Source organism: Rhizophagus irregularis, chromosome 21 (assembly GCF_026210795.1).
Source record: "Rhizophagus irregularis chromosome 21, complete sequence".
Classification (NCBI taxonomy): Eukaryota; Fungi; Glomeromycota; class Glomeromycetes; order Glomerales; family Glomeraceae; genus Rhizophagus; species Rhizophagus irregularis.
In genome coordinates, this window is record NC_089449.1 from 989,912 (window position 1) to 1,017,762 (window position 27,851).

At 26.7% G+C, this 27,851-nt stretch overlaps 8 protein-coding genes across 8 annotated transcripts; 4 read left to right on the forward strand and 4 right to left on the reverse strand.

The window, feature by feature from the left end:
• Window positions 1-911: 911 nt before the first annotated feature.
• On the forward strand, window positions 912-7,099 carry OCT59_013656 (uncharacterized protein; the record flags this gene model as incomplete). The annotated part of the gene is made up of 15 exons (XM_066141655.1): window positions 912-1,479; window positions 1,558-1,697; window positions 1,767-1,809; window positions 1,929-2,035; window positions 2,106-4,715; window positions 4,791-4,898; window positions 4,969-5,169; window positions 5,252-5,327; window positions 6,003-6,045; window positions 6,129-6,214; window positions 6,358-6,374; window positions 6,445-6,455; window positions 6,537-6,644; window positions 6,895-6,936; window positions 7,036-7,099. The coding sequence occupies exons 1-15, from the start codon at window positions 1,095-1,097 to the stop codon at window positions 7,097-7,099; spliced, it is 4,041 nt and encodes a 1,346-aa protein (XP_066001773.1). The 5' UTR covers window positions 912-1,094.
• Window positions 7,100-8,915: 1,816 nt separating this feature from the next.
• On the forward strand, window positions 8,916-9,806 carry OCT59_013657 (uncharacterized protein; the record flags this gene model as incomplete). The annotated part of the gene is made up of 5 exons (XM_025333977.2): window positions 8,916-8,988; window positions 9,110-9,177; window positions 9,257-9,301; window positions 9,512-9,558; window positions 9,671-9,806. 5 exons carry the CDS (start codon window positions 8,916-8,918, stop codon window positions 9,804-9,806), a joined length of 369 nt encoding a protein of 122 aa, XP_025184670.2.
• A 314-nt stretch (window positions 9,807-10,120) lies between these two features.
• OCT59_013658 (uncharacterized protein) lies at window positions 10,121-10,387 on the reverse strand (the record flags this gene model as incomplete). Its single annotated transcript, XM_025324731.2, has 1 exon — window positions 10,121-10,387. One exon carries the CDS (start codon window positions 10,385-10,387, stop codon window positions 10,121-10,123), a length of 267 nt encoding a protein of 88 aa, XP_025184669.2.
• A 1,811-nt stretch (window positions 10,388-12,198) lies between these two features.
• On the reverse strand, window positions 12,199-13,325 carry OCT59_013659 (uncharacterized protein; the record flags this gene model as incomplete). Its single annotated transcript, XM_025314662.2, has 5 exons — window positions 12,199-12,671; window positions 12,763-12,791; window positions 12,889-13,017; window positions 13,105-13,150; window positions 13,241-13,325. The coding sequence occupies 5 exons, from the start codon at window positions 13,323-13,325 to the stop codon at window positions 12,199-12,201; spliced, it is 762 nt and encodes a 253-aa protein (XP_025184668.1).
• Window positions 13,326-17,123: 3,798 nt separating this feature from the next.
• OCT59_013660 (uncharacterized protein) lies at window positions 17,124-17,345 on the reverse strand (the record flags this gene model as incomplete). The annotated part of the gene is made up of 1 exon (XM_066141656.1): window positions 17,124-17,345. The coding sequence occupies one exon, from the start codon at window positions 17,343-17,345 to the stop codon at window positions 17,124-17,126; it is 222 nt and encodes a 73-aa protein (XP_066001774.1).
• Window positions 17,346-19,261: 1,916 nt separating this feature from the next.
• Window positions 19,262-19,694, forward strand: OCT59_013661 (uncharacterized protein; the record flags this gene model as incomplete). The annotated part of the gene is made up of 2 exons (XM_066141657.1): window positions 19,262-19,442; window positions 19,609-19,694. 2 exons carry the CDS (start codon window positions 19,262-19,264, stop codon window positions 19,692-19,694), a joined length of 267 nt encoding a protein of 88 aa, XP_066001775.1.
• A 3,439-nt stretch (window positions 19,695-23,133) lies between these two features.
• Window positions 23,134-24,414, reverse strand: OCT59_013662 (uncharacterized protein; the record flags this gene model as incomplete). The annotated part of the gene is made up of 4 exons (XM_025310221.1): window positions 23,134-23,181; window positions 23,246-23,481; window positions 23,557-23,761; window positions 23,830-24,414. 4 exons carry the CDS (start codon window positions 24,412-24,414, stop codon window positions 23,134-23,136), a joined length of 1,074 nt encoding a protein of 357 aa, XP_025184666.1.
• Window positions 24,415-25,699: 1,285 nt separating this feature from the next.
• On the forward strand, window positions 25,700-26,146 carry OCT59_013663 (uncharacterized protein; the record flags this gene model as incomplete). Its single annotated transcript, XM_066141659.1, has 3 exons — window positions 25,700-25,781; window positions 25,882-25,914; window positions 25,974-26,146. 3 exons carry the CDS (start codon window positions 25,700-25,702, stop codon window positions 26,144-26,146), a joined length of 288 nt encoding a protein of 95 aa, XP_066001776.1.
• Window positions 26,147-27,851: the final 1,705 nt, after the last annotated feature.

Here is a 27,851-nt window from a genome sequence, read left to right on the forward strand (position 1 = left end):
TAAATTTGTAATTATACAAAGTATTGGAATACCATTTTTAACTCTCATTTCTTTTTACTCTAATTAGTTTATAAATATATATACCCTATTGTATTCAGTATTATATTCTCAAGTATTTGTATCCCCAAGTAATGTATTCTCCAAGTATCCCCAAATATTCTCGCAATTGACGCAGTAGTGAATTCGTGTGAAATTATTTAACGAATGAAAACCAAACAAATACTGTTTTTTTAACCAAATTTCTAATTATAGGAGCCCCTTAAGAGAGAAATAATCAATTATTTCAAATTCTCTGTGGTATTTAATAATCAAATCTAATATTTCTTGAAGGAATGACTATATAAAAATTTTTACTTCATGAATAATTATTGTAGTTCCTTCTATGGCTTTTACCTGACTGTTATGGGATGGGTGCTTATTTTCTTTTTAGTATTGGTTTGGTAATGTTTACTCTTATCAATGTTATGTATATTCTATTATTTTCCATAATTTAGTTCCTTGGTTATTTCAAAACAACAAGGATAAAAGTGTTTAAGAAGGTTCTTTAAAATTTAAAAGTTCAATTAATTCTCTTTGCTCAATTTTAAACTTAAACCCGAAAAAGAATAAGCGTAAAACAACAAAAAATAACATACATATTAAGAGCATATTGTTGATTGTAAAACTAGCCTCCACGAGTTTAACTCCAAAAAAATACAAATACGCGTCAAAATTAGACAGTAGCAAGTTTAAATAAGAAAAAAAATTTAATGTGGCTTAATTATCAAATTTGGAGGCTTAAAATCAAATGATTCGCAAAGCCATATGCCAAGAACCGTATCATTTCTACCTATAATAAGAATTGTAACATTAAAAAGCAGGTTCAAATTTATACTCAGTAACACAAAAAATAATCCTAGTATGGATTGATGGAAAATATTCTGACCCGCCTGACTCGCGGGAAATTTATAAATTCTCGATTCCTTATTTATAACAAACGAAGAATATTTTTTACAACTGCAAATCATACTATTCAACCTAATTACTTTTATTTAAGACATACCATTATAGTTTCTTTGTCACGTTTTGCTTTAAATAATAGTTTAGATAATATAATGTTTTCTAATTTTAAGGATCGAATTAATAACGGTTTACATAATATGAAAGAAAAACAACTTAATAATGGTGTCGATAATGTAGATGAAGAAAATATAGAAGTTATACCTTCAAGTAGTAATAATAGTAGTAATAGCTCCATTGGTGGACTTTTTCCTTCAGTACGTCGTTCTTTACAATCTACTAGGCTACAAAATTCTTCTTCTTCGATAAAAAGTGAAGATAGTAGTAGTAGAGTGGACGTTACTTTATTTGGGAGCGAAGACGACACAGAAATAATTGAAGGTTTTTCAAATGAGAAAGAAAAAGAAGAAACGGAGAATCTTTCGGAAGAAATAAAAGAAAAATTAGTAAAACTAAAAAAATATGAGACAAAATTTCCAGGTGAGGATTTTTAAATCTTTTATCCGGTGATGAAAATGAGAGGATTGAACATTAACAATAAAATATTGTTTTTTTTAGAAATCTTAAGATTATATAAGAAACTCTTAAATGAAAAAAAAGCAATTGAAACTGTATTAAGAGAGAACACACATCTAGATGGACTTTCCGATGTGGAATCATTTGAAGCACATTTAAGAAACTTAAATATTAAGAATGAAGTATATATCATTATTTTAATTATTATTTTTGGAAATTTTTGGTATTTAATAAATTTTTTTTTTTCTTAGATGTCTATGGAAGAAATTAAAAGATTAACCCAAATTCAAGATGGTAAATAAAAATGATCTAGGATGTATTTATTATATTAAAGAAAGGAATATTGCAAAAAAAAAAAATTTTTTTGATCTTAATGAATACTCCTTATATACAAATAATTTTTTTTTTTGTAGAATCCAAAAAACAAATTGAAGAAATTAAGGAAGCTCATAATATGCAATCTAAATCACAGACAGATTTAATTGAGAATTTACAAGAGAAATTTAAAGAACAAGAGAAGGTTCGCTTTTAAATTCTTCACTTATTTTTAATTTTCAATATTTTATTTTACCGATATTTATAATTTATAGGAAGTTGTAGAGTTGCGTAAGCAATTATTAGAAAAATCTTCTCCACCATCTACATTACAAGAAATTAATAATCACAAAGATGATATAACGAATTTAGATAAACCTTCAGAAAATGAAAATGAAAATTCTTTAGATGAAGTTGCTATAGAAGCATTGTCACCTCCTTCATCAATAGATTCACAAACATTAAAAAATGTTGAAGAGATTAATTCCATAAGATCACAGTATGAAACAAAAATAGTTTCTTTACAAAAACAATTGGATGATATTAAACCAACAAATTCTTCGTTAAATTTAAAAATTGAAGAATTAAATAATGAATTAAGTAATTTTCATAAGAAAGTAGAAAATCTTGAATCATCAAATTTAGAATTAAAAAGAAAACTTGAAGATTCATCTAATAATTTAAATGAAAGTATTAAAAAATTGGATTTGTATAATCAAAAAATACAGGAATTAGAATCTGATAAGTCTCTATTAAAAGAAAATGAAACAAAATTATCTAATGAAATTTCTCAATTATGTGAAAAGATTGAAACTTTAACAAATACTCAAATAAATAATGAAAAAAATTTAAGAATAGAATTTGAACAAAAAATAACTCAACTTAAAAATAATTCTTCAGCTAAAAAATCAAGTTTAGAAAAAACGATTGAAGAACTAAATAAAGAAAATGAAAATGTTAGAAAAGAATTAGAACAACATCATATGGCGTTAAATACAAAAATTAAGGAATTCGAAGAAGAAAAAGATTTGATAACAAAACAATTTGATAAAAAATTAGATGATGCAAAAATTGCAAAAGAAAAGGCTCTTAATGATGCTATTGCCGAAAATGAAGCATTAGATATTGAAGCATGGGAAACAGAAAGGCATCAATTGGAAGCACAGATAAAATTATTGCAACAAGAGATTGAACAATTGAAACAAGAAAATGTCCCTTCAAGTAAACCTTCCTCTCCTCCAACAGGAATTATTCAAGAACGTGATGCTTTACAAATTCAAGTTGAAGAGATGCGTTCGGCTCTTTCCTCATTAACACAAAATAATAATGTAGATGAGAACCAACCCGATAAAGCACCTATAGAATCAGATTCTGTGACAGAAGAGATTCATGAATTGAAAAATGAATTAAATACTGTTAGGAAACAAGTTGATGAACAGCAAACAAAAATTCAAGAATCAGAAGAACAAATCACTACGCTCAAAAATAATGTTAGCGAAAAAGATGAACAATTAAGCACAGTTCGATCACAATTGGATTCAACAAAGGAATCAATCGTAAAACTTGAACAAACGATAAATGAGTATCGTGATAAAGTCTCCGAAATTGAAAAGGCTAAAGATAATTTACAAAAAAATTTAGATTCTATAATTATAGAGCGAGATAATTTATTGAAGGAGCGGGACGAGCTCAAATTGACACACGTTGAAATAAACAAACAAAATGATTCGTTGAAATCTGATTTAACTAGCACTCGGGGAAAACTCACAGAACTAGAGAACCAAATTGGAGAATTAATGAAAGAACGTGATGATCTCAATTCATCTAAAAAAGATTTAATCAAAGATTTAGAAATTGTTCAAAAGAAAGCAAATGATTCCCGCGCCAGAATGGATGATGAAATGGAAGCGTTGAGAAATAAACTAGCAGCTACTGAAAAGAATTATGCTTTACTTGAATCTGATGTTTCTAGACTTCATGTAGCTAAAACGGATGCTCTCGAAAAATTATCCGACGTTGAATCTAGGTTAAAATCCTTAACACAACGTGAGCGAGAACTTCAAGAATCATTCAATGAAGCGAAATCGACGGTTCAAAAACGTGATAATGAACTTGATAATTTGAAAAAGCAGCAAGCAGACGATGAAGAAAAGCGCAAACAATCTTTAAATTTACTTAAGAAGACACAACAAAAAATCAACACTTTAGAAAAAGAGAAGAAAGACCTAAGTGAAGAGGTTGAACGTCTTCAAGATACTGCTCGAACAGCTGAACAAAGTGCTAATAAAGAATTAACTGCAAAATCAACACAAATTTCACAACTTGAAGCTCTTAACGAAAAATTAACTGCAGAAAAAGAAGGATTATTTGATCAACTACAAATGAAGGAAGCAGAATTTGAATCTTCACAGTCTTTAATGGAAAATTCACAACATCGTTCTACTGAACTTACTCATCAATTAAAAGAAATTGAAGAGAAATCTTTAGCTTTAGAAGAAGAATTAACCTTATTAAACCGACTTTATAAAGAGAAGAGTCGTGAAAATGAAGCATTAACCATTAGAGTTGAGGAGTTAGATAAAGGAACCACGGAAAGAGTTGACTCTTTGAGGAAGCAAGTTGAAACTCATAAGCAAGTGAAAGAAAAGGCAGAATTTGAATTAAGAGAAGTAAAACGGACAATTGATGATCGAATACAAGAAATGGTTAATAAATTAAGTGTAAAGGATCAAGAGGTAAAAAGGCTTGAAACAAAGTTGGAGGAAAAAGACAATTCTATTAAGTTAGTTAAAGAAGAAAATCAATCGCTTAAGCAACAAATGTTAGATATTGAAGCAAAGATGAATAAGCTAAACGCTGAAGTCGCAAATGCGGACGAAAAATCTGTAAGGAAAACTTTAATTTATTTATAAACTGAACTGATTCATAAGAACAGTTATATTAAGTATTTATTTTTTTAGGCCAATTACCATGAATTAGAACATTCAAAAGAAAGAATTAAAGAAGAATACGAGAAAATGTTAGAAGAATCTCGTTTACGTGAAAGCACTTTTAGAACAATGAATAAGGTATGTAATAAAATTACTTAAAATTAATTCTTTCTCTAATACTAAATATTACCATTTTATTTTCTATTAGACTTTACAGGAAGAAGTTCGAAAACTTCAAAAGATGGTGGATCGAAGTGCACCAAACTCACCGCAACCTATATCTCCTGGTTATTCACGAAATCCATTAACTCCAACTTCATCGATTATTAATAATCCAATGGATGATGATACGAGAATACTTTATATCAGAGATGTTGTATTGAAATTTTTGGAATATAAGGATCGTAGAGTAAGTATTATTATAAGAACTATATGTATTTTTTAATTAATGATATTATCATTATAATTAATTAAATTTATATTATTATTAGAAATTTTTACTTCCAGTTTTAACGACGGTACTTCAAATGTCGGACAAAGAGAAAACAAAACTTGAATCAATGTATGGTAAATGATTTGTTAACAAATCCAAATCATAACTAATTTATTCAAATATTACTATTACATCCTTTATGTACAGTATAATAATTTCAGAGTAATTCAAATTTAAACAAAAGATTAATTCATTTAATTTTCACTTGTAATAGTGCATTTTTAATGCTAATTTAGACAAATTAATTTAATAAACAAAATTTTATAATTGATTCATTTTAATAATAACGAAATTACTTCATAATTCACCCACCGCCAAGAGAAAGTTTTTCGATTGATTAATAAAAAGCATCAAGCCGTATAATGTTGATAAATGAATAGATTGCACATTTGATGTGCAATAAAATCGCTTATTATGGCAGCACAAGATTTGCACGTGATCTTTAAAAATTATAGAAATTTTGTTAGGTACAGTATCTGGTACAGTAGCTTTTGGTTAATTAGAAGCTTTGAAGTCTTAGTGGGACTTCTTGGCTTTAATTTTTCCATTTAAGTGAAGTGATCTTAGGGCGACTTAGTTATCAGTTTATTTTATGTACTACTTTTGATTCTTGTATAAAGTTCCTATGTAGTCTTTGCTGATGCTGTTTTCACTTTAGTAATAAAAATAAAAATAAACTTTGGTTAATTAGAAATAATCCGCCATTATGTAGAATAGTCATTAAAGAAAGCCTTACGTTTCGAATTTAGTAGCTAATCAAAACTTAACCATTGGCGGGCATAGCTTACATAGGTCTGAAACGTCTAATGTTTCTAGTTTCTACTATCCGTGTTAAAAAACTTTAATTGTTCAAGACGCTTTTCGACAAACTGCAGTGAAGAGAAAATCGAGCCGTCACTACCAATAAACAAAGCCATCTTTCTTATAATAGTTAGACACCCCGCTTACGTTATTATCATGGGTAAGTGGCTTATATCTTGTGTCTTGACTAAAATTATTTTGTTATTTGATATATGTCAATATGCAAGCGATTTTCTAAACATGATGATTCAATATTTTGCAATTAGGTTCAGAGGCATAAGTTTGATATCTTCGTCTTTTTAGGCGTATATTTACGTACAGTATGTATACATTAATCAAAATTTATATTAAATATATCAGTTTGTTTACAGTATATATAATTTATTATAGTATACAAGCGGGTATATTTCCGGGTATAATACTCGAGTACTGTAGAGCAGGTGCATTTCTTAATCAAAATTGGAAGCAACTCTCCAGTTCAGATTGGGTAGTGGTTATTTTTTTGAATCTGTTACAATTAGCTTTTCTCCGATCACAGATGAAGTGGACTATATGAGCAAGTTAATATTTCTTGATGTTGTACTCAGCGAGTAAAGATCTTTCTATACGATTGTGGAATCTCAAGACCATGAAGACTGTCACCATCTTTGTCGGAATGCGAGAGAATGCGGCCATCGTGGTGAAGGTTCCGTTAATGGGCTCTTTATACTCTGATGTTAAAATAAAAGGACCAAATCTTTTATAATAATTTATAGATTGGAACTAATGAAACAAATCTTTAGTCAAATAACTGGTTAGATTTCTACATATTTCAATTTCTTACGATTCATTATATATAAGATGCAAAAATTCAAATTTTGAAAATATAAGACAAACTAAGAGGTATTAATTTATCTTTTTATTGATTTGAAGATATTGCGTTCCTTTTCGGTAAAATTTTTCATATTAAAATTGTTTATATTAAATATTGACTTATAATAGGAGATTATGGGCGTCAAAATACTCAAGAGTCAAGAGTCAAGAATTTACGAGATGTCTGTTATGAGCCAAAGCATTTGTCGATTTTACGACGACGATACTTCAGTAAATGTTGATTATCAGTATAAAGTATTTCTTACTTTTTAGTAGAAAATATTTGTTCTGAATGCGAGGAGTTAAAAACAAAAGCTATAATATATAACCTGAATTATTGTTGGCTCATATAATTATTATTAGGGTAGCCTTTAACAAATTCATGCAAAAACAATCATTTAATAAAACCATGGAAAAACTGTAGATTCTATAGTAAACTTAGATTAGTATTATTAGGGTTAGGGTTAGGATCAGGATTAGGGTTAGGATTATTTTTTAATGGATTAGTTAATTAAACCCGAAGAGCATGGTGATAAATAATTATTTGCCACATGAATAGCAGAACCTATATATATATTATTTTAATAATTAAAACTTAATATCGCATGATTCAAAACTTGGTAAATCACAGGTCTTGAATATTAAGAATTCTTGTTAATTACAACGAAAAATGTATATCCCGTTGAAAAGATAACTAATTTAGTATTAAGGAAATTATATGGGAAAAATAAGGAAATTGTAGAGTCCTTGGGCATCTCCAGTAATATTAGCTGGAAAGAAGAGTGATTTTGTATCGATAAGTATGAGATATAATGATTCCTGTTTTGAAAAAAAAAATAAAATACGAACTTGAAAAGAGAACTAGTTTAATCATTGTTTAAGTCAAAATTAAATTTCTTGTGAATTTGTATGTTTTTAGTAATTAATATTAATATTTAAATAAAAATACTTTGTTGTTTTGAGTATAAAGATTTTTGAGTATAAAGATTGTATTATTGTTATTGTAAAATATATCATTCCATAATATTAACCATGTTTTAGCGCGACTAAAAATAATTTGTATATTTATTATTCCATGATGTGATAATGGAACGGTCAAAGACTTGAATCTCTGCTAAATTACGTTAGACTTAAAAAAAAATTAAGCAAATTTAGTAGAGAGTTTAGATCCTCTAGTGATCGCATTTTTTGATTACAAAGTTACACCTGAAAATTAGGAACAAGCTATCAGAACTGACAGATCTCTTATTACAGTATTTTCGCGAAATAAAATATTTTTACGCTTACAATATTTCCTCAACTTGAAGTTGTTGAAGAAAATACAGGTCAAAATCAAGACGCTCGAGGAACAATAACTTTATGTTAGGGTTATCACACTGCTCTATAATTGGAGCTAAGCATATCAACAGCCTCCTTAGGAGTAATAACTTGAATTTCTCCTCAATGTCGTGATACTTTGGTTTTAAGCTCGGGAATTCTCAGCAGCAGTATCTGATCCAACTCCTAGATTCGATGCTGACTCCTGCTAAGTTTCATATTCTCAACAATCTCGGATTGCATATTAGTATAATAATTTTATACAAGAATGGAGACAATTCAAAAGTTCGACGACACAGATTGAAATTGCATTTTCTATAATAATGTCTGCAGTTTTTCGTTTGTACACATTATCTCCGATCCGGTTTCATTTATCCCACAGTTACCTTAGTAAAGCCCCGCAGAAAATTTATGCTAGTAAGGTCCTCAAAAAATCTGTACTAAAAATGGTCATTGACTGAAAAAAAATCTCTTATTTGCGTAATGAGAATGTCTTATTCGGAATCTTCGACTCTAATATTAAATATTTTCGCCAACATTTCTTCATACTATGATACTATGATATGTTAAGTGAGTCATATTATGAAAAAATCACGAGAATAGCATCAAAAATGACTAATAATATACTTAGTCACGGTATAAGTAAGTATATATAACTCTTCAGTTTCGATTTTTTATCATTAAAAAGAATCATGCTTAGACACACACAAAGAATTTTACCCACGGTTAGACAATCGATTAGAAAATGTTCTACAATTAGTAGTAGTAAGGGATAATAGTGTTATAGTAAATTTTTATTAAGGATATAAATAACATAAATTTTTTTTAATAAAATAAAAATTAGATATAAACTCGAATGAAACATTTCGAAATTTTTTATTTATAGGTGTTGGTGTTCTTTATGGGCTCAGTACATGGCAGGCAGACTATACTTCAAACAGACCAATTCATGAGGTATAAGAAAGAATATTTAATGATTATTTACCTAATTAAATGCAGAATTACTAAATTTAAGCATTTTCATTTAAACTAGAAACTTGAAGAACTTGATGAAAAGATCTCTAAACTCGAAGAGAAGGTATATTAAAAGTAGATCTCTAAATTCATCAGTTATATTAAAAGTTTTTCTTAAAAATTTCAGAAATAAACGAAAGCAGACCAGTCGAAAAAAAAAATAAGGGATAAAATTGAACGTACCTTCTAATATGCGCAAATATGCGCAAGAAACGTTAAAATTCAACAAAATTTTTTCATTTCTTAATTTGCTAAAATTATTTTAAAATTGTAGAATAAAAATAAAGCTTTATTTTTCATTAAACTTGCATATACTCTTATGTGAGTATAGTAGATTTTTGAATCCATAATCTTGATAATTTCTATTAGTTAAAATAAAACGTAAATATGAAATTTTTTTTAAAAAAAATTAGTAACGCGTTTATTTATTCAGGAATCCTTCTTCATCAAGAGAGAATCCCATAAATCTCAAAACACTTAGAAAACAGATTAAAAATAATCTGCCCTCTATAACTAAAGTATTCGCACAAAGGTTTAAAAACTACGCTACTAAACAATACAAACTGTAGAAAAGTCAAATAAATATCTTACACGAATCTTCACTCAGAAAAAAAAAACAAAAAAGAAAAACTAAACTAATACTCAAGATAAGACCTACATTACATATCTGATATAATATGATAATATAAAGAAAATACGATCATTCCCACCAATGAGCACTTGTAATAATAATCTATATATTGAATCTAATTATTAATATGGAAGTTTTCATAAAATTAATATAAAGGCCAACGTCAAAATATTAATATTTCTAACTTCTATTAATCTTCTTCTTTCTTCACCAATTTTTCTTGAAAATTTTGATTTTACATGAGCGCAGCCTTCAGAGTCCAGAATTAGAATTTGTTAAAATTAATTCATCAAAAATTCCTTGTATACCAGAACCTTGAAGTGGAAATTCATTAAAAAGATAATTTAATGTTTTCATTGATACCCAAGTATTTAAATTAAAAGTTCCATTTAATAATTTAATAGCATCATGATGATAATTTGTTATTATATGAAATGTTGTTGATTGTGCTTTATTCTCACCTACATTTATTAAAGGATAATCTGTCGCTAAATAAATATTAAATGAATCAAAATCCATTTTTAATTCATGGGCATTTTTGGTTTTGTGATTTCCATTCTCCAATGAATTGCGATAAAAGGTCTTAATTGATCTGAAGCATGATTCGTTGATGATTTGCATAAGGTAATTTTTTTAGCACTTCCTTTTGATGGAAATAAAGGTACTGGAAGTAAATGTCTAATTAATAAAACTTCTTCTTTAACATTTAATAATTTCATTAAATTATCAATCATTAAAATATTATTAGAATATTTTCTCCAAACATCTTTTGGACCTAAATTAATTGTTGTCTTATTATTAATTATAAAATCATCATTATTATTAAATTGATCTAAACATTCTTTTTTTTAATTCTAAATGATTGGTATTAAGTATTAAAGGATTTCCTACTTGTTTTATATATTTATGAATTGTAATTGGTTTATTATAACGTTCTTTAGTCCAATTAAGAAAATCTTGTTGTGTAATTAACATTTGGAAACATTTTTTTTTAATTTCATTAACATTATAATAAAAGATTGAAAGGAAAATTTATTTACAAGAACTTAATCTAGAATGTTGTACGTTAACCAAAATTATGGTACGATTTAATAATTTTCAGCTAATTGTATAAAATGAATAAAAATGAAAATTTGCTGAAAGTTTCTTGTTCTGGTACATGATAAGCGAATAAGAATTTACATTCTTCATTATTAAAGCGGCCGTTAAACCTCCACTTAGATGTATTATTATTAATTCCACAATATTTTTTGATTGATTTCATTATCAATTAATTTTAAAGATTTTGAATTTATTTCATTTATTATTATTTTTTCATTAAAATGAATTAAATAAATAGATAATATTCCATAAAAAGGTGATTAATATGAAAAATTTTTATGAATTTTATGAATTTTATGAATTTTTTCATTCTTTTTTTTTTAAGAAAATCGAGAAAAAAATGAAAAATTATGAAAAATTATGAATCAAAGAAATCAAAAACTTTTCCTTTATTAAATAAAATAATAACATTTTAGTTTTTTGATTCATGTTTAATTATTTTATTACTTTTTTACCTAATTTACCTAGTTAATATTTAAATATTTAAATTATAATACTACGTAACAAATTTTCATTATTTCATTGAAAATTACTTATTTGGCCAAACAAAAAATTTTAAATAATTTCTATAAATGTGAATTAAAAATGAATTCAATATTTTAAATTAATTTTTAAATTTGGTTCTTTTTGACCTGTCACAGAGAATACAGTTACATAGTTTTTATATGTTATTTATATTAATTAAAAATCAAACCAGTAAATATAAAGATTTAGATAAACAGTCGTCACACATAACGATTATGTGGCGCGTTTAAAAGTAATGTACTACAGATAACTCGGTGAAAAGTAATTCATGAAATCTTTCTTGATTTTAAATATCTTTTTAAACAAATCGAAAAGAATATGCATTTTTATTTAAAGAAATAAAATTGAAATTTATGAAATGTGCACATGAAATAATATAAAATTCCAAACAAGAAAAATAAAAAAAATAAATTCAAAATGGTTATAAAAATAATATTGAAAGTGATAATAATAGTAAATTAAAAAGAAGAATCACTTTTTATGAAAATACTATTGATTGCAATTGATTGGTTGATTGATTAATATATTTACTAATTTACTAAAGTTATTGTTAAATAATAAAATGTTCGTTTGCACACTTTTTCACAGCTAAAATATACTGTATATGAGGTATATATATGAGGTTATTATATAATCTATTCAATTAATTAATTAATTATACACATATTAAAAATAATAATAAAAAAAAAACCATCATAAATATTTTAAACCTCAGATACATCTTTATCATGAAGGTAAATACTAGTTTTAGAAGTGTTAGCGTGATGTGTAAAACCATGTAAATTATTTGATGAAGCATTATGAGAACTAGTAGGTGAAACATTTCCACTTGCACCACCTCTAGATACATTTGTTGTAGAATTATTTTTTTGAGCCGTAAAGAATAAAGCTGGTTGACCATCTGCCAAGACACCCTTTTGCACAACATAAGTTTCAGGTTTATGTATTACGATTGGAGGCTCAACGAATTTAGTTGATTTGGCTTCAATTGGACGTTTACGCCATTTCATTATTGATACATATGAAGAAATTACATAAGTAGCTGCAACTATCCAACTTAATGACATACTTGAAATGAATAATTGACAACGTGTTGTGCGAGCGTAATAATTTATATCTTGTGGATAATCACATACTATTTTTGTTCCGGTAAATTCTGATGAAATATTTATTAATGCTGAAAAAGAAAAGGAAGAAAAAGTTAGTTTAATAAATTAATTATACATGATTTCTTTTTTTTTAAAAAAAAATTATTTTAAAGGACTTACATATAATAAACCATAAGTGCGCTAAAAATCTATAAAATGAAAAATAATTTAAATTAAACAATTTTAGTAAAAAAAAAAATAATATAATTTATAAGAAATTTATGAAACTTTTAAGTTTTAACATACAAATCGCTATAAATTTCACTCAAGTATGGTCCGGTTATCCATCGATATGAGAAACTCGTTAAATAATATAACAACAATATATAAGTAATAAAAATTATTAGCCAATAATATGACGCGTTTCCATGTGATCTAAAAAAAAAAATGACAACCACGTGATTAACAACTTTCTTATAAAAATTAAAATATATTTACGAATTAAAATATTAAAATACTTACGGTTCTTCATAGTACCATGGTTTAAAACCTTGTATTTGTGCAAATTCTAAAAATAAAAATTTTAACAATTTAATATAAATTATCTGTTATATAAATTGATTAATATACTATTAACTTTTCACCCTTCATTACTTACCTAAACTAAAAATTGCTGTTAGCAATAATATTTGAAATAGTCTCAAAAACAGTGATGTTGGTTTTTTTAATATAAAACTCGTCATTTTATTATTAGATACAGATTTTCTAATTTTTTGTTTAATATACGTTCTTATCTTTGTTTCGTACGTTTACTTAAAAGATTTTTTTTTTTAAAATAATAATAAATTACGTTAACGATTAAAATATATATATTTCTTCGAATAATTTGATAAAATTGATTTAAAACGAATAAATTTTCTTCTTTAAAAAAATCGAAATTCTGGAACTAGAAATAGCCGCAAGTAATAAGTAAACTGAATCCAGTTAAGGATAGTTTTATTTTTTCTTAAGAGCTTTCTTTGTAAGTTTAGGAGGGTACAATACGGCCAATATAGCTCCAAAACTTGGATCATATTTTGCTGACTTGAGGTGTATTTATATTTTTTTTTATTTTTTATAAATGATTGTTTTTTGATTCGTACACAATAATGGTGCGTGTAAAATACTATACTATAAACAGTAAAAGAATATGTAACGCAATTAAAAATTACATATTTAGTCAAAGAAGAAAATGCAATTTGAAACCCGTTAAAATTTTCGAATATATATATTATATATATATTAAAATAACAACGTCATTCATTTAATCTAAATAAAGATAAAAGAAAATGATTTGTTAAATAATATTTTTATTTTTAATGAACAAATAAACAGATAATTTTAAAAAATATGTAAGCTCATGTTTCAGTGGAATCAATCAAACCATGTTGTTTTCCAAATCAATAATTTAGTGTATTTATTGTAAGTTTAGATAAAGAATTAACTGCGTAAAACCAACAAATAATTTTTTAAATTAAACATTGCTTCTAATTACATTGAATTTTCCGAATCACAAAGTCCGATTGCTCATTTGTATGCAAGTACAAAGTTAATTATTATCGATATTTATTAGTCTAGATAACCTTTTTGTTGTTAGTATTACTTTTATTTATATCTTAGTTCATGCAGTTTACTCTTGTTAATTCGTACAACAAATTGTGTAACATTAAATTTGTCCCTTTTTGGTTTAATTCTTTATTTTTTTTTCTTACACAAAGAAATTTTAAAAGTGATTTTAAAACATGTTTTAGTAAAAAAGCATCTTTCAAATCTTTCAAATCCGAAAAAAATCTGGTTTTATTGTCCACACAAAGTAAAAAAAATTTTTGGTTATATATTTTTGAATGTGAGGGTTTGAGTATAAATTCCGATTAATCAGATGATGAAATAATACATGCCGTGTTACGTGGCATTTTGAATTAGCCGTCGTAAGATGTTCGGACCGATTTTATTGATACTATATTAACGATCAAATCATATTTGATAGATTTCATATGATTTATAAAAAGTTAATAAATCGGGTTAGTATAAACAAGCCATATAAAATTTTTTTTTAAAAATTTTTTTTTAAAAAAAATTATTTTCTAGATAAAGTATTGACCTACACGGCAACTCGCGAGTAGCATGGTCAAATCGTATAATCTTTTTTTTTCTTTATTAAATCACATGATTGATAAACTAAGTAATATATCTAAATCTAGTAATAACTATTTGCCGGACGAACAGATCAACTTTTTATAATTAACCGAGGATATTTTAATTTACCTTCAAATAAGATAAAATGACAAAGGATATATTAATTTATGCAAAAATATTATTACATCTAGATAAAGCTTAAGTTAGATATTACATCTTTGATAAAGCTTAAGTAGCTTAAGTAGTAATTTACGTCGCTTACCACTAGGACATGCAGTGTTCATCATATAGATAAAGCTTAAGTAGTAACCCTAATAAGTTATATTACACGGCGTTTATGTTACTTGTGTCACATTATGTAACCCTAAGCTCTTATAAGGCGTAGTTATATTATACTTATTATACTTTGAGAACGGAATAATTTTTTGGGGGTGGAATTACTTATCAATGAAAAAAATGAGTTTCTTTGAAAGAATTGACGTAAATGTTAAGGGGCTGAACATTCCTATCTAAATGATTTATTATTATTATTTTTTTTTTAGAGAAAAAAAAAAATTTCCAATTCTATTCTATATTCAGGCTTCTTATTGGATCTGACAATTTCTTTTATAAAATGTAAATTTGGAAGAATTCAATGATTTCTTAAAAATTATTGTAACATTACAAATGAATTTCTTATAATAAATAAATAAAAAATAAAAAATTTCTTTTTAGAATTAAATTTGTACACAAATTTTATATTTATTTATTTATCTTTTTAATGTTTGTTGATCATAATGTACAACAATGTGGTAATTTTTTTTTATATGAATGTTTATTTTGTATGATAACTCAATTTAGTAAAAAAAAATTATGGTCAGAAATTTGTTTTTTTTAATAATAATGAAATAAATTTAGAATTTGAATGACGTAATACTAAGTTCTAACTTCTAACCCCCCTTTTTTCTAAAATGTTTCTTTTAATGGAAGATTCATATTATGAATTTCGATAAATTATAATAAGTTTTCTTTCTTTCTTATCATAAAAGATTTTCAAGCTATTTTCATATGATTATAGTGACATTAAAAAATACTACATTGCTAATATTACTTAACGTGTACAATCAGCAGAAAACGTAGAAAACGTTGAAAAAACGCCCTTCTAACCAGCAAATAATGTCGATTTAACTTTAATCATTTTTAGTGTTGTGATTGCATTATATTATTGTAAATCCAAAAAAATTTGTATAAGTATTATCTAATATTTTAACGTTTTTTACATAATACAAATCTGTATGGTTTGGTTTAAATCTACCGATGCAATATTTTGAACCACAGCATACAGCTTAATTAAATCAGTTCAAATTAAAAAGGTTTAATAATCCTATATTGGAACTCCACCGATAAAAAATATATCTGATATGGATGTAATTTAAAAAGGTTATATTGCTTTAAAAGTAAATTAAGGGTTAACTTGTTCCCATAAATTATTTAATCTAAGATAAAGATGCAAGAATAGAATTTTAAATTTAAAGTTCAAACTGAAAAACTTAAATCTTGATTTTAAGTGATAAGTCTAAAGTGTTACTCGTTTATTTTATATTAACGTTGACGGAAATAATTGTATTTGCATGTGATACATGTTCAAAATCAAAGGCGAATCTTCAGTCAACGCTTTAATATCATAAGCATGCATGTGAGTTAAACTATCCATACTGTATGATTAAATTTGATTGATTTTTTATACCTTTGCGCCAAATTTCTCTCATGATGCTTGGAAGATGTTTAAGATTTCCAATTTAGGGTTATGATACATTTCAATCGAGATCCATTTCACCGAAACTCATTTCGCCGAAGCCATTTCGCCGAAGGGGTGTTTCACCGAAGGGACGTTTCATCGAGAGGACGTTTCGGTGAAACGGACTTCGGCGAAAAGTTCGGATACCATGAATTTGAACTATACTTCATAAATACTTTGACAAGATGATCCTATTGTGCAGATGAGCGGGTCGAACTTTAGAATCTTTAAGAGAAAATACAATTACAATTTCAGCCAGAATTACAATGGAAAGACTGATAATATAACAGATTTTAGATAATTAGATTTTGATCCAATTGTTTTTGTAGATATCCGGACTTTTCGTTATTTAATTGCAAAATTAATGAATTTTCCTCTTAACGCTGACAAACTAATTAATTAATCATATTAATCATGTGAAGTATTTATGATCCATTAGCACATACTGTTCTTTTAGTTACTAATTTGCTTTAAGATAAAAATTATTTATTTTATACAGAATCTTAATTAATGAGAATAAAATTAAATAAAAATAAATTGAAAATTATATTTCTTATTGTAAATAAAAATAATAAAAATACAATATTCATTAGGTATTGCTAAACATCACCAGTGGTGATGGAATTTGACTGTCTGGTGACAACAAATCTTGTACGAATTCGGTAGCTAAAGCTCGTTCGTTCGCATCATTTATAGTTGGTGGGGTGGTCTCTACGTTTGTCTCTATCTCCGGACAAAAGATGGTCGGAGTATTGGCAATGGTTTCTCTCTCATATGATGATTCCAAATTTTCGGAAAACCTGTTATCCATTGTTAGGATGTTAACAGTTTCTGATACATAAGCAGTATCGGAGATGCTGTCCTGGTTAGCTGATTCACGCTGCTTGCCTTAATAAATAAATAAGTAATAGTTTACCATTCAACTATACGGTAACCCTTTCAACTCCAAGAAGTTGGTGTCCCTATAATAAAAGAAAATAGAAATGTTAGAAAACGTTTCTTAAAAATAAATTAAAAAAAAAATAACACTCCACTTTACCTCGACATGATAAAGTCCAAGTCCGGCGTCCTACAAAAAAGAAAGGTATCTAAAAAAATTTCGGTTTAAAAATCGAAAAAGAATGATAAAAGGTTTCGGTTCGGTGATTTCGGTCATTAGGAATACTGCGGTGACCAATAGAAATTGATGCTACTAAATGAACAATATTTTTATTCCGAACAATAACATGGCTTATTTGTATAAGCATACTTAATATATTTGAACTATTATTATATAATAACAGTATAATTAATTATAGGCTGCGCCGTAAAAATCATGACTCATAGCAAGCTTTTTCATGAGTCATAACTTATATTTATTCTAGAAAATTTACAATGACTCATTACACTACCACACTACCAATATAGTTCTGATTAAATATATCAATATTCATGACTCACAGCAAGCTTTTTCAATAATTGTTGTCGCGTCGCGTAACAATTTTTACTTTTACGCGAAAATTTTTGCACAAACTTTTACATCATAAGATCATAAGATACAAACTCAGTCACAGTTACTAATAACAATAAGAGAAAAGTCTATATTGTTATCTTGTACAACTAAAAATATTATAAAAAGACCCATTCTTTATTAAACTTTCGCAATAATTTTTTTATCCCTTTCGCTAATTTTTTTATCCCTTTCGCTACTTTTACCTTTTACGCGAAAATTTTTGCACAAACTTTTACATCATAAGATCATAAGATACAAACTCAGTCACAGTTACTAATAACAATAAGAGAAAAGTCTATATTGTTATCTTGTACAACTAAAAATATTATAAAAAGACCCATTCTTTTATTAAACTTTCGCAATAATTTTTTTATCCCTTTCGCTACTTTTACCTTTTACGCGAAAATTTTTGCACAAACTTTTATATCATACATCATAAGATCATAAGATAAAATCGCAATAATATTTTTTTATCCCTTTCGCAATAATTTTTTTATCCCTTTCGTATTTTTTTTATCCCTTTCGCAATAATTTTTTTATCCCTTTCGTATTTTTTTTATCCCTTTCGCAATAATTTTTTTATCCCTTTCGTATTTTTTATCCCTTCTCTAAACTTTCACAATAATTACCCCCGGCTACTCCCACACTCCCACTCCCACTCAACCCACACGAAGAAAAAAGTGAGAGACGAGAAGTGAGAGGTACGTTGAACCGTTTTCGTAAAGCTAAAGAGTGGCAATGCGTTACCCTCGTTTCTGGTGAAGGTGAACAAGTGGATGCAATGATCAAGGAAGTTACGGCAACCTTGTGAGCTGGCAGGTCTAACTATGATGACTCTGTTAACTGACGGACCTGGCTGAGATACGAATAAGATCTTCTCAGTGTTGAGGTCTACTATTCCGCAATGAGGAATAGTTATGCATCTTCCTCAACTTTGACATCATGCAATTGATTTGTTCTCATTGAGGACTTTTGGATTCAGAGAACTGGAAGCGCTTCGTGGCCACAGTTTTACTGTGAACGTCCTTCTCTGTTTTCAGAATTTCTGGATGATAACATATCATCTGTGTGTCCAGGAGAGATGTCAGTGAAAGAACACAATAACCTAAAGCTGTGTTTTTGTAAGTTCTTTCAAACAGATACTCGTAGCTATACCTTTTATTGTGCAGTTTTCAGGAACGGACGGTGAAAATATCGACACTAATATATAGGAAGAAGATTCGTACTGCTTCGTTATGTTACCTGATACTTTAGAAGGATACTGCCTCACGTCACCTTACCAGATGGCAGTACGAAATTCTGAAGTAGAGTATTTAGCAAAAGCTAACTCTCTTTTACTTTTATTTCTACAGCAAATTTTTCGTGCTTCTACCACTTCTCCTGTATTTAAAGTGATAAAGGTGAAAGTAGAACAAGGTAAGAGACCTGTTCCTTACTGATAACACACGCGTCATCTCAAGATACCAAATCATTATAATTTAATGGTTAAATTATAATGAGGGTGCCGCAAAATCTTCTCTTACTTCCGGCTCTTACCATAATTTTTGGTTGAAAATTTCGTTCTATTCTCTATTCTGCTTAGAAAAATCACCAAGTCACCAAATGTTAATCAATTTTCCAATGCTTCCTACCCAAAGAAAGATTGAAAAAGAGAAAAGTCATAAGTAATAACCAGGAAAATCCAAGTTAAAACTGCGAAGAGATGTCTGCTTGGTGTCTTTTCCCTACTCAAGCAAGAAAATGAAAATTTTACTAGTCCAAAACTAATGACAACTAGTCAATCTTTTTTCAAAACTCAAAAATATACTTTTAGTGTTTTTCGTAAGCTTAAAAAATAAAAGGAAAGAAGCTACTTCAAATAAAGGATAAAAAATGTATGTCTTCAAGAGTATATAAGTGGAAAGGAGACGCAGATGCTGCAGGAATATTTAAACGTGACGCAAGTGCGCCAGTTTGTGAACGTGAAGCGGATGCAGGAAGGTGGAAAAGTGACGCAGATGCAAGAAACGTAACGCGGATGCAGGTCATTCTGTAAAAAGTTAAACGTGCGGTGATATTTTTCTTTATTATGGTAAAGTTTTCAACTGCGCAACTTAGATAATTGTTCCCTTATAAGGATGCCATAGAATTATTTGTTTTTTAGTAATTTTTAATTTTTATTTTTGTTTTTCGTTACAATTTTTAAAAATTATGGCAATTCAGTTTCTTTATCATAATTAATCATTTACATACTATTTACATTTTAATTAATTTTCATGATCCTTATTTGAAATTTGAGATATACGAAAAACGTGAAACATGTATACAAAAAAAAAGATTATTTTTCAAAAATATGTAGGCTTCGTTGAGTAATCCATGTTCTAAGAATAAGAATCAGCAATCGTATGAACTGATCCAAAACTTAGTGAAAATTTATAATAAACGCAAATATTAATAAAACAGTTATTTGTTGCACTGTGAAATTAGCCTTTTATACATAGAGGGGCCTAAATAAATAAATAAAAAAATAAAAAAAATTCACAGAATTTCTAATTCCTCTAATTCATGATGCAATTTTTCAACCGTACCATAAAGTTTCACAAACTTGTCAATTGTCATATTGTTATACAACCCGTTAGCATACTTCAGAAAATAAATATTTCACTCGTACATCAAGATTCATAAGAATATCAGATTTCGGTCTAAGCAGACGCATTAAAAACAAAAACAATATTTCATAGGTCTTGATGACAATAACTTGGAGATAATTAAATAATCGATAATGATCTATAAATAGAAATAAAGAAGAGGTCAGATGTCATTTGTTAATTGATTTTAAATCAATTTTCATGTTTTCAATATCTTTAATTTTTTCTATTGAAGTTTTATCTTCACACATCATTACCTATATTTTTAAAATTTTCAATTCTCGCTTTAATATTATCATCATCATATTTCCAAATTGAAAATTCATCATAATTTCTTTCCCTAAAAATACGTTGCATAAATACTCAATCATCGTAAATAGCACCTTCATCTCTTTTTTTTTATTCAGATTTTTGTGAGTTTATAATTTTTAATGTTATATTCTTATCATTTTTAGAAAATAAACCTCCAAGGTTTATAGACATGACTGACAAATTTTTTTATAAAAAAAAAAAAATTTTGTCCGTTAACAACTTTTATGTATTACATGTATTACGTATTAAAAGCGTTTTTTATGCTATATACCATTCTTCAAAATTTTTAGGTTGGCCAAGATGATAAATATATATTGGTTCAGCTTCAGGATTCGAAAAATGAATGTGATGTAATGCTTCACTATGAAATTTGCTCGATATTTTAATAATTCTTCATATAATCCACTAAAAAGATAAGCAATCAAGTTAAAGAGAATATTAAATACCAAATTGTCAAAACAGAAAAGCTTACCTCATATAAGCAATCAACATATTTTGTAAAACGATTACAAGGAATATACTAGCAATAACAGTATATAAATCAACAGCCCAAAAATCAAATTCATCCCTTCTGAACCCCAATTATCACTAATCCAAAAATATGTAACCATTATTGCTCTAGAAAAAGTTTTAAATGAATGTAGAATCAAAATCTGACTTAAATTTAATATCGTGTTTCATTTTATCATTATTTTTAGACAAAATTCTTGAGCCTAAATAGCATGTTCATTTAATATTTGGATATTAATGTCCAATAGTTATTTGGACCTATAATATTATCAGAATCTTGATACCATCTCATCTCATCAATCTTCCGAAAGTTTTATGCATGATTTAAACAATTGAATCTAAATATAATATTAATTGAATGTTTTCACCAAAAATGAAATTACTTAATAGAATTATGAAGTTATATTAAGTGATTTATTGATTGGATCGGACAGTTTTTTAAAAAATATAACATTCCTTGAACGTCATGACTGCGTAAAAATTCAACTGTACTTAATTATAATTTATTACCTAATGTATAATTAGTTGAAGGAGTCTTATAATAGTTACAATTGCCATAATATACTTCAAGAAACTTTTTAGATTTGATAGAAACTGTGTAAGTAGATAATTCTTAATTTTCCATAAAAAAAATTTGGATCGGGTACTGGACATAAATGCAAAAATTCGAAATTTTTTAAAATATTAATTATACGTTCATATTATTAAAAAGTTACAATATAAAAGATTATATAGTGTTCCCGGTGGTATAACATAAATTTTCAACTGAGCTTAAAATATTTTCCTATAGAAAAATGGTTGAAGGCCACAATAGATTCATTTGTAGTCAAATTTGATTCATTAGTTGAGTTTACATTTTTCACTATTGTATAATTCATTAGAAATGATTTACTAAGACATTTCATTTGTTCTTTTTTTTGCATTATAAAATAATCGATATAAGAAAATTGAGCAATGATGGGGATGTTCTATTAGTGATTGAACAGATTGCACAACTTAACTAATACAAATTTTGTATTTCCTTTTCCTTTAACTGTAATCACTCCCTTTCACCACTTCAATTTTTACATCCACCATAACAATGTTGCGATGTACAAGAGAGGCTTGTCGTTGGGACATTTTAAATGTAATTGTGGTATTTAAATACTCTTGAAAGAAATATGCTCTTTAAGTGCTTTGCAAAGATTTTAAAAACTATCGATTGGGAGTAAAATACTAATAAAGCAAAGATTCATTCCAAAGATTCATTCGTACAATCGTACTATGTTCACCACCAAAAATTTTAAGCTTCCAAGATTATCCATTAATATTTTTGAAAAATCTATTTTTTTTATAAAATTATGTGAAAGTTAGAAAAGAATATAAAATTGAAATTAAAAAAAAAGTACAAGAATTATCTACCATCACTGCTAAATAACAAGTTTATTATGTCATGATAAGCGTTACATACTATTAGTCTGTTCAATAATTAACTTATTAAGTCACGGTGTTTAAAAGTTTGAGAAATAAATTAAAGATAATTATCATTTCTGATAATAATATGATATCACATAAAGTTGAAATCTTTGATCCATCCATTAATCTATTATATAATCCAGTTACCAAATTTATAAATGAATCAATTTTCTTAACAGTTAATTGATTATAAAATAATTTAATCACATATCTACAGTCCAAACATGTTGTTTAATAAGTTCAATACACCACTGGAAAAGAAAAGAAAAATTTAATAATTTAAATAATAAAGTTATATAAAATAAGTTTACTTACGTCATCATCATTTCCTAATCTTTCATTATGGCAAATAACTTCTTGAAAAGTATCATCTCCAATAGTAAATTGAACATCACGACTACGTAGGAATTCAACTAAACTACTTTGAGTAGATTTTTTAACGCTAAGATTAATAATATCATTTGACATTAAATAACCTTGTTCTAATTTACTATGATATAATTTCCAATCCTCAAACCAATATTTATCATCCTTAGGATTATTACAACTCACTGAAATTAATAAATATAATAATTAATTATAGAATTAATAAACAAGATGAAGCAAAATATAACTTAATTTATTACCTTCTGTATGATTTGTTGAGGGAGATAAATGATAATCATCAACATATCTACCATTATTATCATATTCATAATAATATATTCCAAGAAATTTATTGGATTTGACGTGTTGTAACTTTATAGGAGTATCAGCATAAGAGGCTAATTCTTTGTCAAATTTAATTTTCCATAATGAATTTGGATTAGGTACTGGACTTCCTGCAAAAGTCTAATAAAAGTTCTAAATAATTAATTAAAAGTATATTATTTAAAAAATTATAATATAAAAAATTATACCAATTGACTTGTGCTTCCAGTTGTATAACGTAAATCATTAATTGAACTTAAATAATTTCCTGTAGAAACATGTTTTAATGCTACAATAGATTCACTTTTAATCATTATTGATTCTTCTGCAACAATATTTTCAAATTCTCCAATTAATTCATTAGTTGAATTTACATATTTCACTCTTTCATAAAATTCTTCTGAAAAATATTCATTCATTGGAAGTGATTTATTAAGATATTTCTTTTGTTCTTCTATATCATTAATTTCTGCATTATAACATAATTTACGAAAAGTAGAAATGAATTTTGAAGTATCGCCAGAACTACTTTCAGGTATATATTTTAATGATTGTAACTTTCTTTTATTGGTATTCTTAAATATTGTAAAAGAAATATCTTCTCTAAGTGCTTTACGTAGTTTACCAAAACTATCGATTCCTGGTGGAAGTGATATTGAAGAATCTATTAATAATATAGCAATCTCTAAATGTTCATTATATTTATTACTAATATTCTTAAGTCTCAAATATTTTTGAATATCGTTTATCCATTCATTTGGATTAACATTTCCATCATACTTTGGAAAATCCATTTTTTAAGATAATGTAAAAATTAGAAAGAAAATATAAAAAGCAAACTTGGTGGTTACACGATTTATATTATTAATTATTAAATTTATTTTTCTGATCTTCGTCATGCTTAAATCAAGACCAGATTAACCACTCATTTACGATTCGGAATTACATAATACTTAATGTAACTACCCAAAAAGGAAGGATCTACATTCTCTATTATATAAAGGATATGATAGAAATTAAACTTACTACTATAAATAGTAAAAATATGGAAAGGTGATTTGCAATTCTCTGCGCTGGTTTATACTTTGTTGATATCTCGTTGATATACTTTCGGTCAATTAGATCAATCAAGACCCGCAATAAGTTATAAGGTATAAGATATTGGAGATATTGGTAGCTAGTTCTTTATTAGAATTTTTTGGGTAAATAGTAAATCAGCGTAGTATGATTGTCTAAATATGATCGGCATAATTACCATACTTATCGCTATCATACTAACGTAATATAGTGACATAATGGGTTGTGGCTTAAATATTACATACAATACTATAGACGCGTAAAATTGTATTGTATTATATAAGAGGCTGCCGGAAGAATGTGAGAATTTATTAATAAATTTTATAAAAAATAATTATTATAAAAAATTTTTTTTTTTTTGCAATTATTTTAGATTCAATATTCTTTAGGAGTGGAGACCAAAGTTCAACTCAAAGTAGTCCAGATCGACCACGTAAACATTGCGAATTTGTTGAACCAAAAATATAATCTAAGCGACTAAGCCATAGTGCAGATTCTGAATACTGGAAAGAAATTTGTAATAATGAACAGGCCGAAACAGCAGAAAGTCAAAGAACTATACGTATGTATAAATTTATAATCCTTTTTTAAAAATAAATTACTTTAACTGATTTATTTGTATTTAGACTTTATCCTGTGAAGCATAGAATCTCATAGAAATGGATTCCATGTTCTGGAAAACCTAAACTGATCATGGCTTAAGATATTCATGGCAGTGCTATAATGGTAAATTTTAATTTTTTAAATAAACAAGCTTAAAGTTTAAAGGGATAATAACCGTATTCTTCAATATAATAGGAGAACAAAACTCATTAAAACATTGTACAATAATTGCTTCACGAAGTTCTCACTAGAAATTATGTGTAAATATGTTAATATGTTTATCGTTTGAGATTATTTACTATTTATTTCAATTATTTTATTTTAATTAATTTTTTTTAAAAATTATTATTTTTTTTTTTAGAAAAACACGTATTAAATATATAAATATATATATATACAATGATGGTCATATTGTTCGACAAATTAGTGAAAAAATGCGGTGTACTTTTTACACCTTTAGTTCCACATTATTACAACAATAGTAATTATTTGCAAGGGTGTGTATAACCATTCACCACCTCCTCCTGAAAGAACTGCTAATGGATCTTCAGACGCTTAATAAAAAAATGAAATTGAACAAGATAATTCTGTGCAAGCTGGATCTATTACTTCTGGTAAAAATTTTTCAAATGCATTTATTTAATTTTTAGTTCTAAAAGACAATCAAATTTAGGAAAATTATTGAAAGCCACAGAGATTTTATCAGATATTCATATGTCAGTAAACAATATTGGTCGATTACGATATCTTGTTGGAAAAATGAGAATATTTATCCACTTGGCCAAGGAATACTTAGGTGTTATTCATTGTGTTCAAACAAACCATGATCTCAAAATTAATTCATGAACTCGAGCCAATCCAAATTGATTTATCATTCAAAAGAGTTAAAGGCAATATAAATGAATTTGAAGTCAATTCTTATAGTCCTAAGCATAAATTAAGTTCTTATTTTTTATTTTTATTTTTTTAATTACAAAATCTTATTTTTATAGTAATATTTATAACAATTATATAGTTCTACATTATGTACGAGTATATACCAATGTTACTACAGCTACAAACTTTTTGTCAATGTTTAACAGGGCAATCAGTTAAATTTAAACACATAGATGAAGAAGGTTTAGGTGTATCATGGAGATTTAGATGCTGCACAGGCAAAAGGATTAGGGATTTTTTTGTACAGTAAATCTCAGATATGGATTGGGAAACTCATCTAACTTATATTTTTAAATCATGTATTATTTATTTTAAATGACAAGATTCTAAAATTAGAAACTTCTCTCTCTCTCTCTCTCTTTTATCATTAAAAACAAGTGCTGTAAGAACTAGCTAAACCTAATAAAAAAAATTATTATTAATTAAGAAAAGATGTATTAGCTGTTAAAAAGCGTGACAAAATTTTTTTTTTGAATACATCGTGACTAATAATAAAATGGACTCCCAATTTCATTAATTTCATTCTAAAAGTATGCTTACCCATTTAAACGCATTCTGCTACATATTAGTGAAAGCTCGAATAAACGTATGAGTAAATTTAAAAAAATCTAAAAATCTATGATGGTCATTTTTCGTTCGTGATCATCATCTAATCCGCAAGAATTAACAAATTAAACCAGAAATACTTTAGTAGTTTCAAATAAAGAAGCTCGTGTTTATTATAAAGCATTTAAATAATATGGCTATTGAAAATTTCTTTTCGCCATGTGTTTCTGCTTTTGTCCAGATCTCGATATAAATATTCTTTTCTTGAATATTGGACATTTGAAGAATTTTCCGTGTCAGAAACGAATTTTTTTTTTTGCTGTTATTATTTTACGTATAGGCTTTGGCAAAACTTTTAAAACTTTGGTAGTAGCTTTGATAAGAGCTGCCATGATTTAGATGAGATCCTTTACCGCTATGATATTCTGTGTATAATATTAATTTTATTTTTTTTTTAATTAAAGAGTTTACAATTTTTCAGTACTTATAATATAATTTTTACTGGAACTTTTTCGGCTTATAATCAATTTCTTTTTACAACAAGAATTTTATAGCCTTTTGATGAGGTTGAAAATTTTGATTATAGTATCAATTAAACAACAAATATTTTATTTTCTGGAAGTATCTTAAAATGTGTGATACATCAACTGATTCACCAAAATATACCAAAATATACAAAAAATCACGAACTCAAATGCTAATCATGGAATTGCCCAATTTATTGAAATTCAGGAGAATTAAAATATTTTGGATGGAAGAATAATATAGATGACGATGAATTTATATATGACCTTGACGGGAAAATTTTTATTGTTATGAATCTTACTTATTATTAAAATTTTATTGTTATGAAGTAAGTTGATAATTTAAAGAGTTCTTATTTATTCAATTTATGGAAATTGTCCTTTAATTAAATATTAATTTAAACAATTTTATTTTCGTCATCAAAGGAACATTTCAATCGTTTCATTGAATATTAATACTTTGTCAAATACATCAATATATAAAAGGAGAATATGAGAAAATATTGGAAAATGGGAAATAAATATTATCTTCAACAAATTTAAGA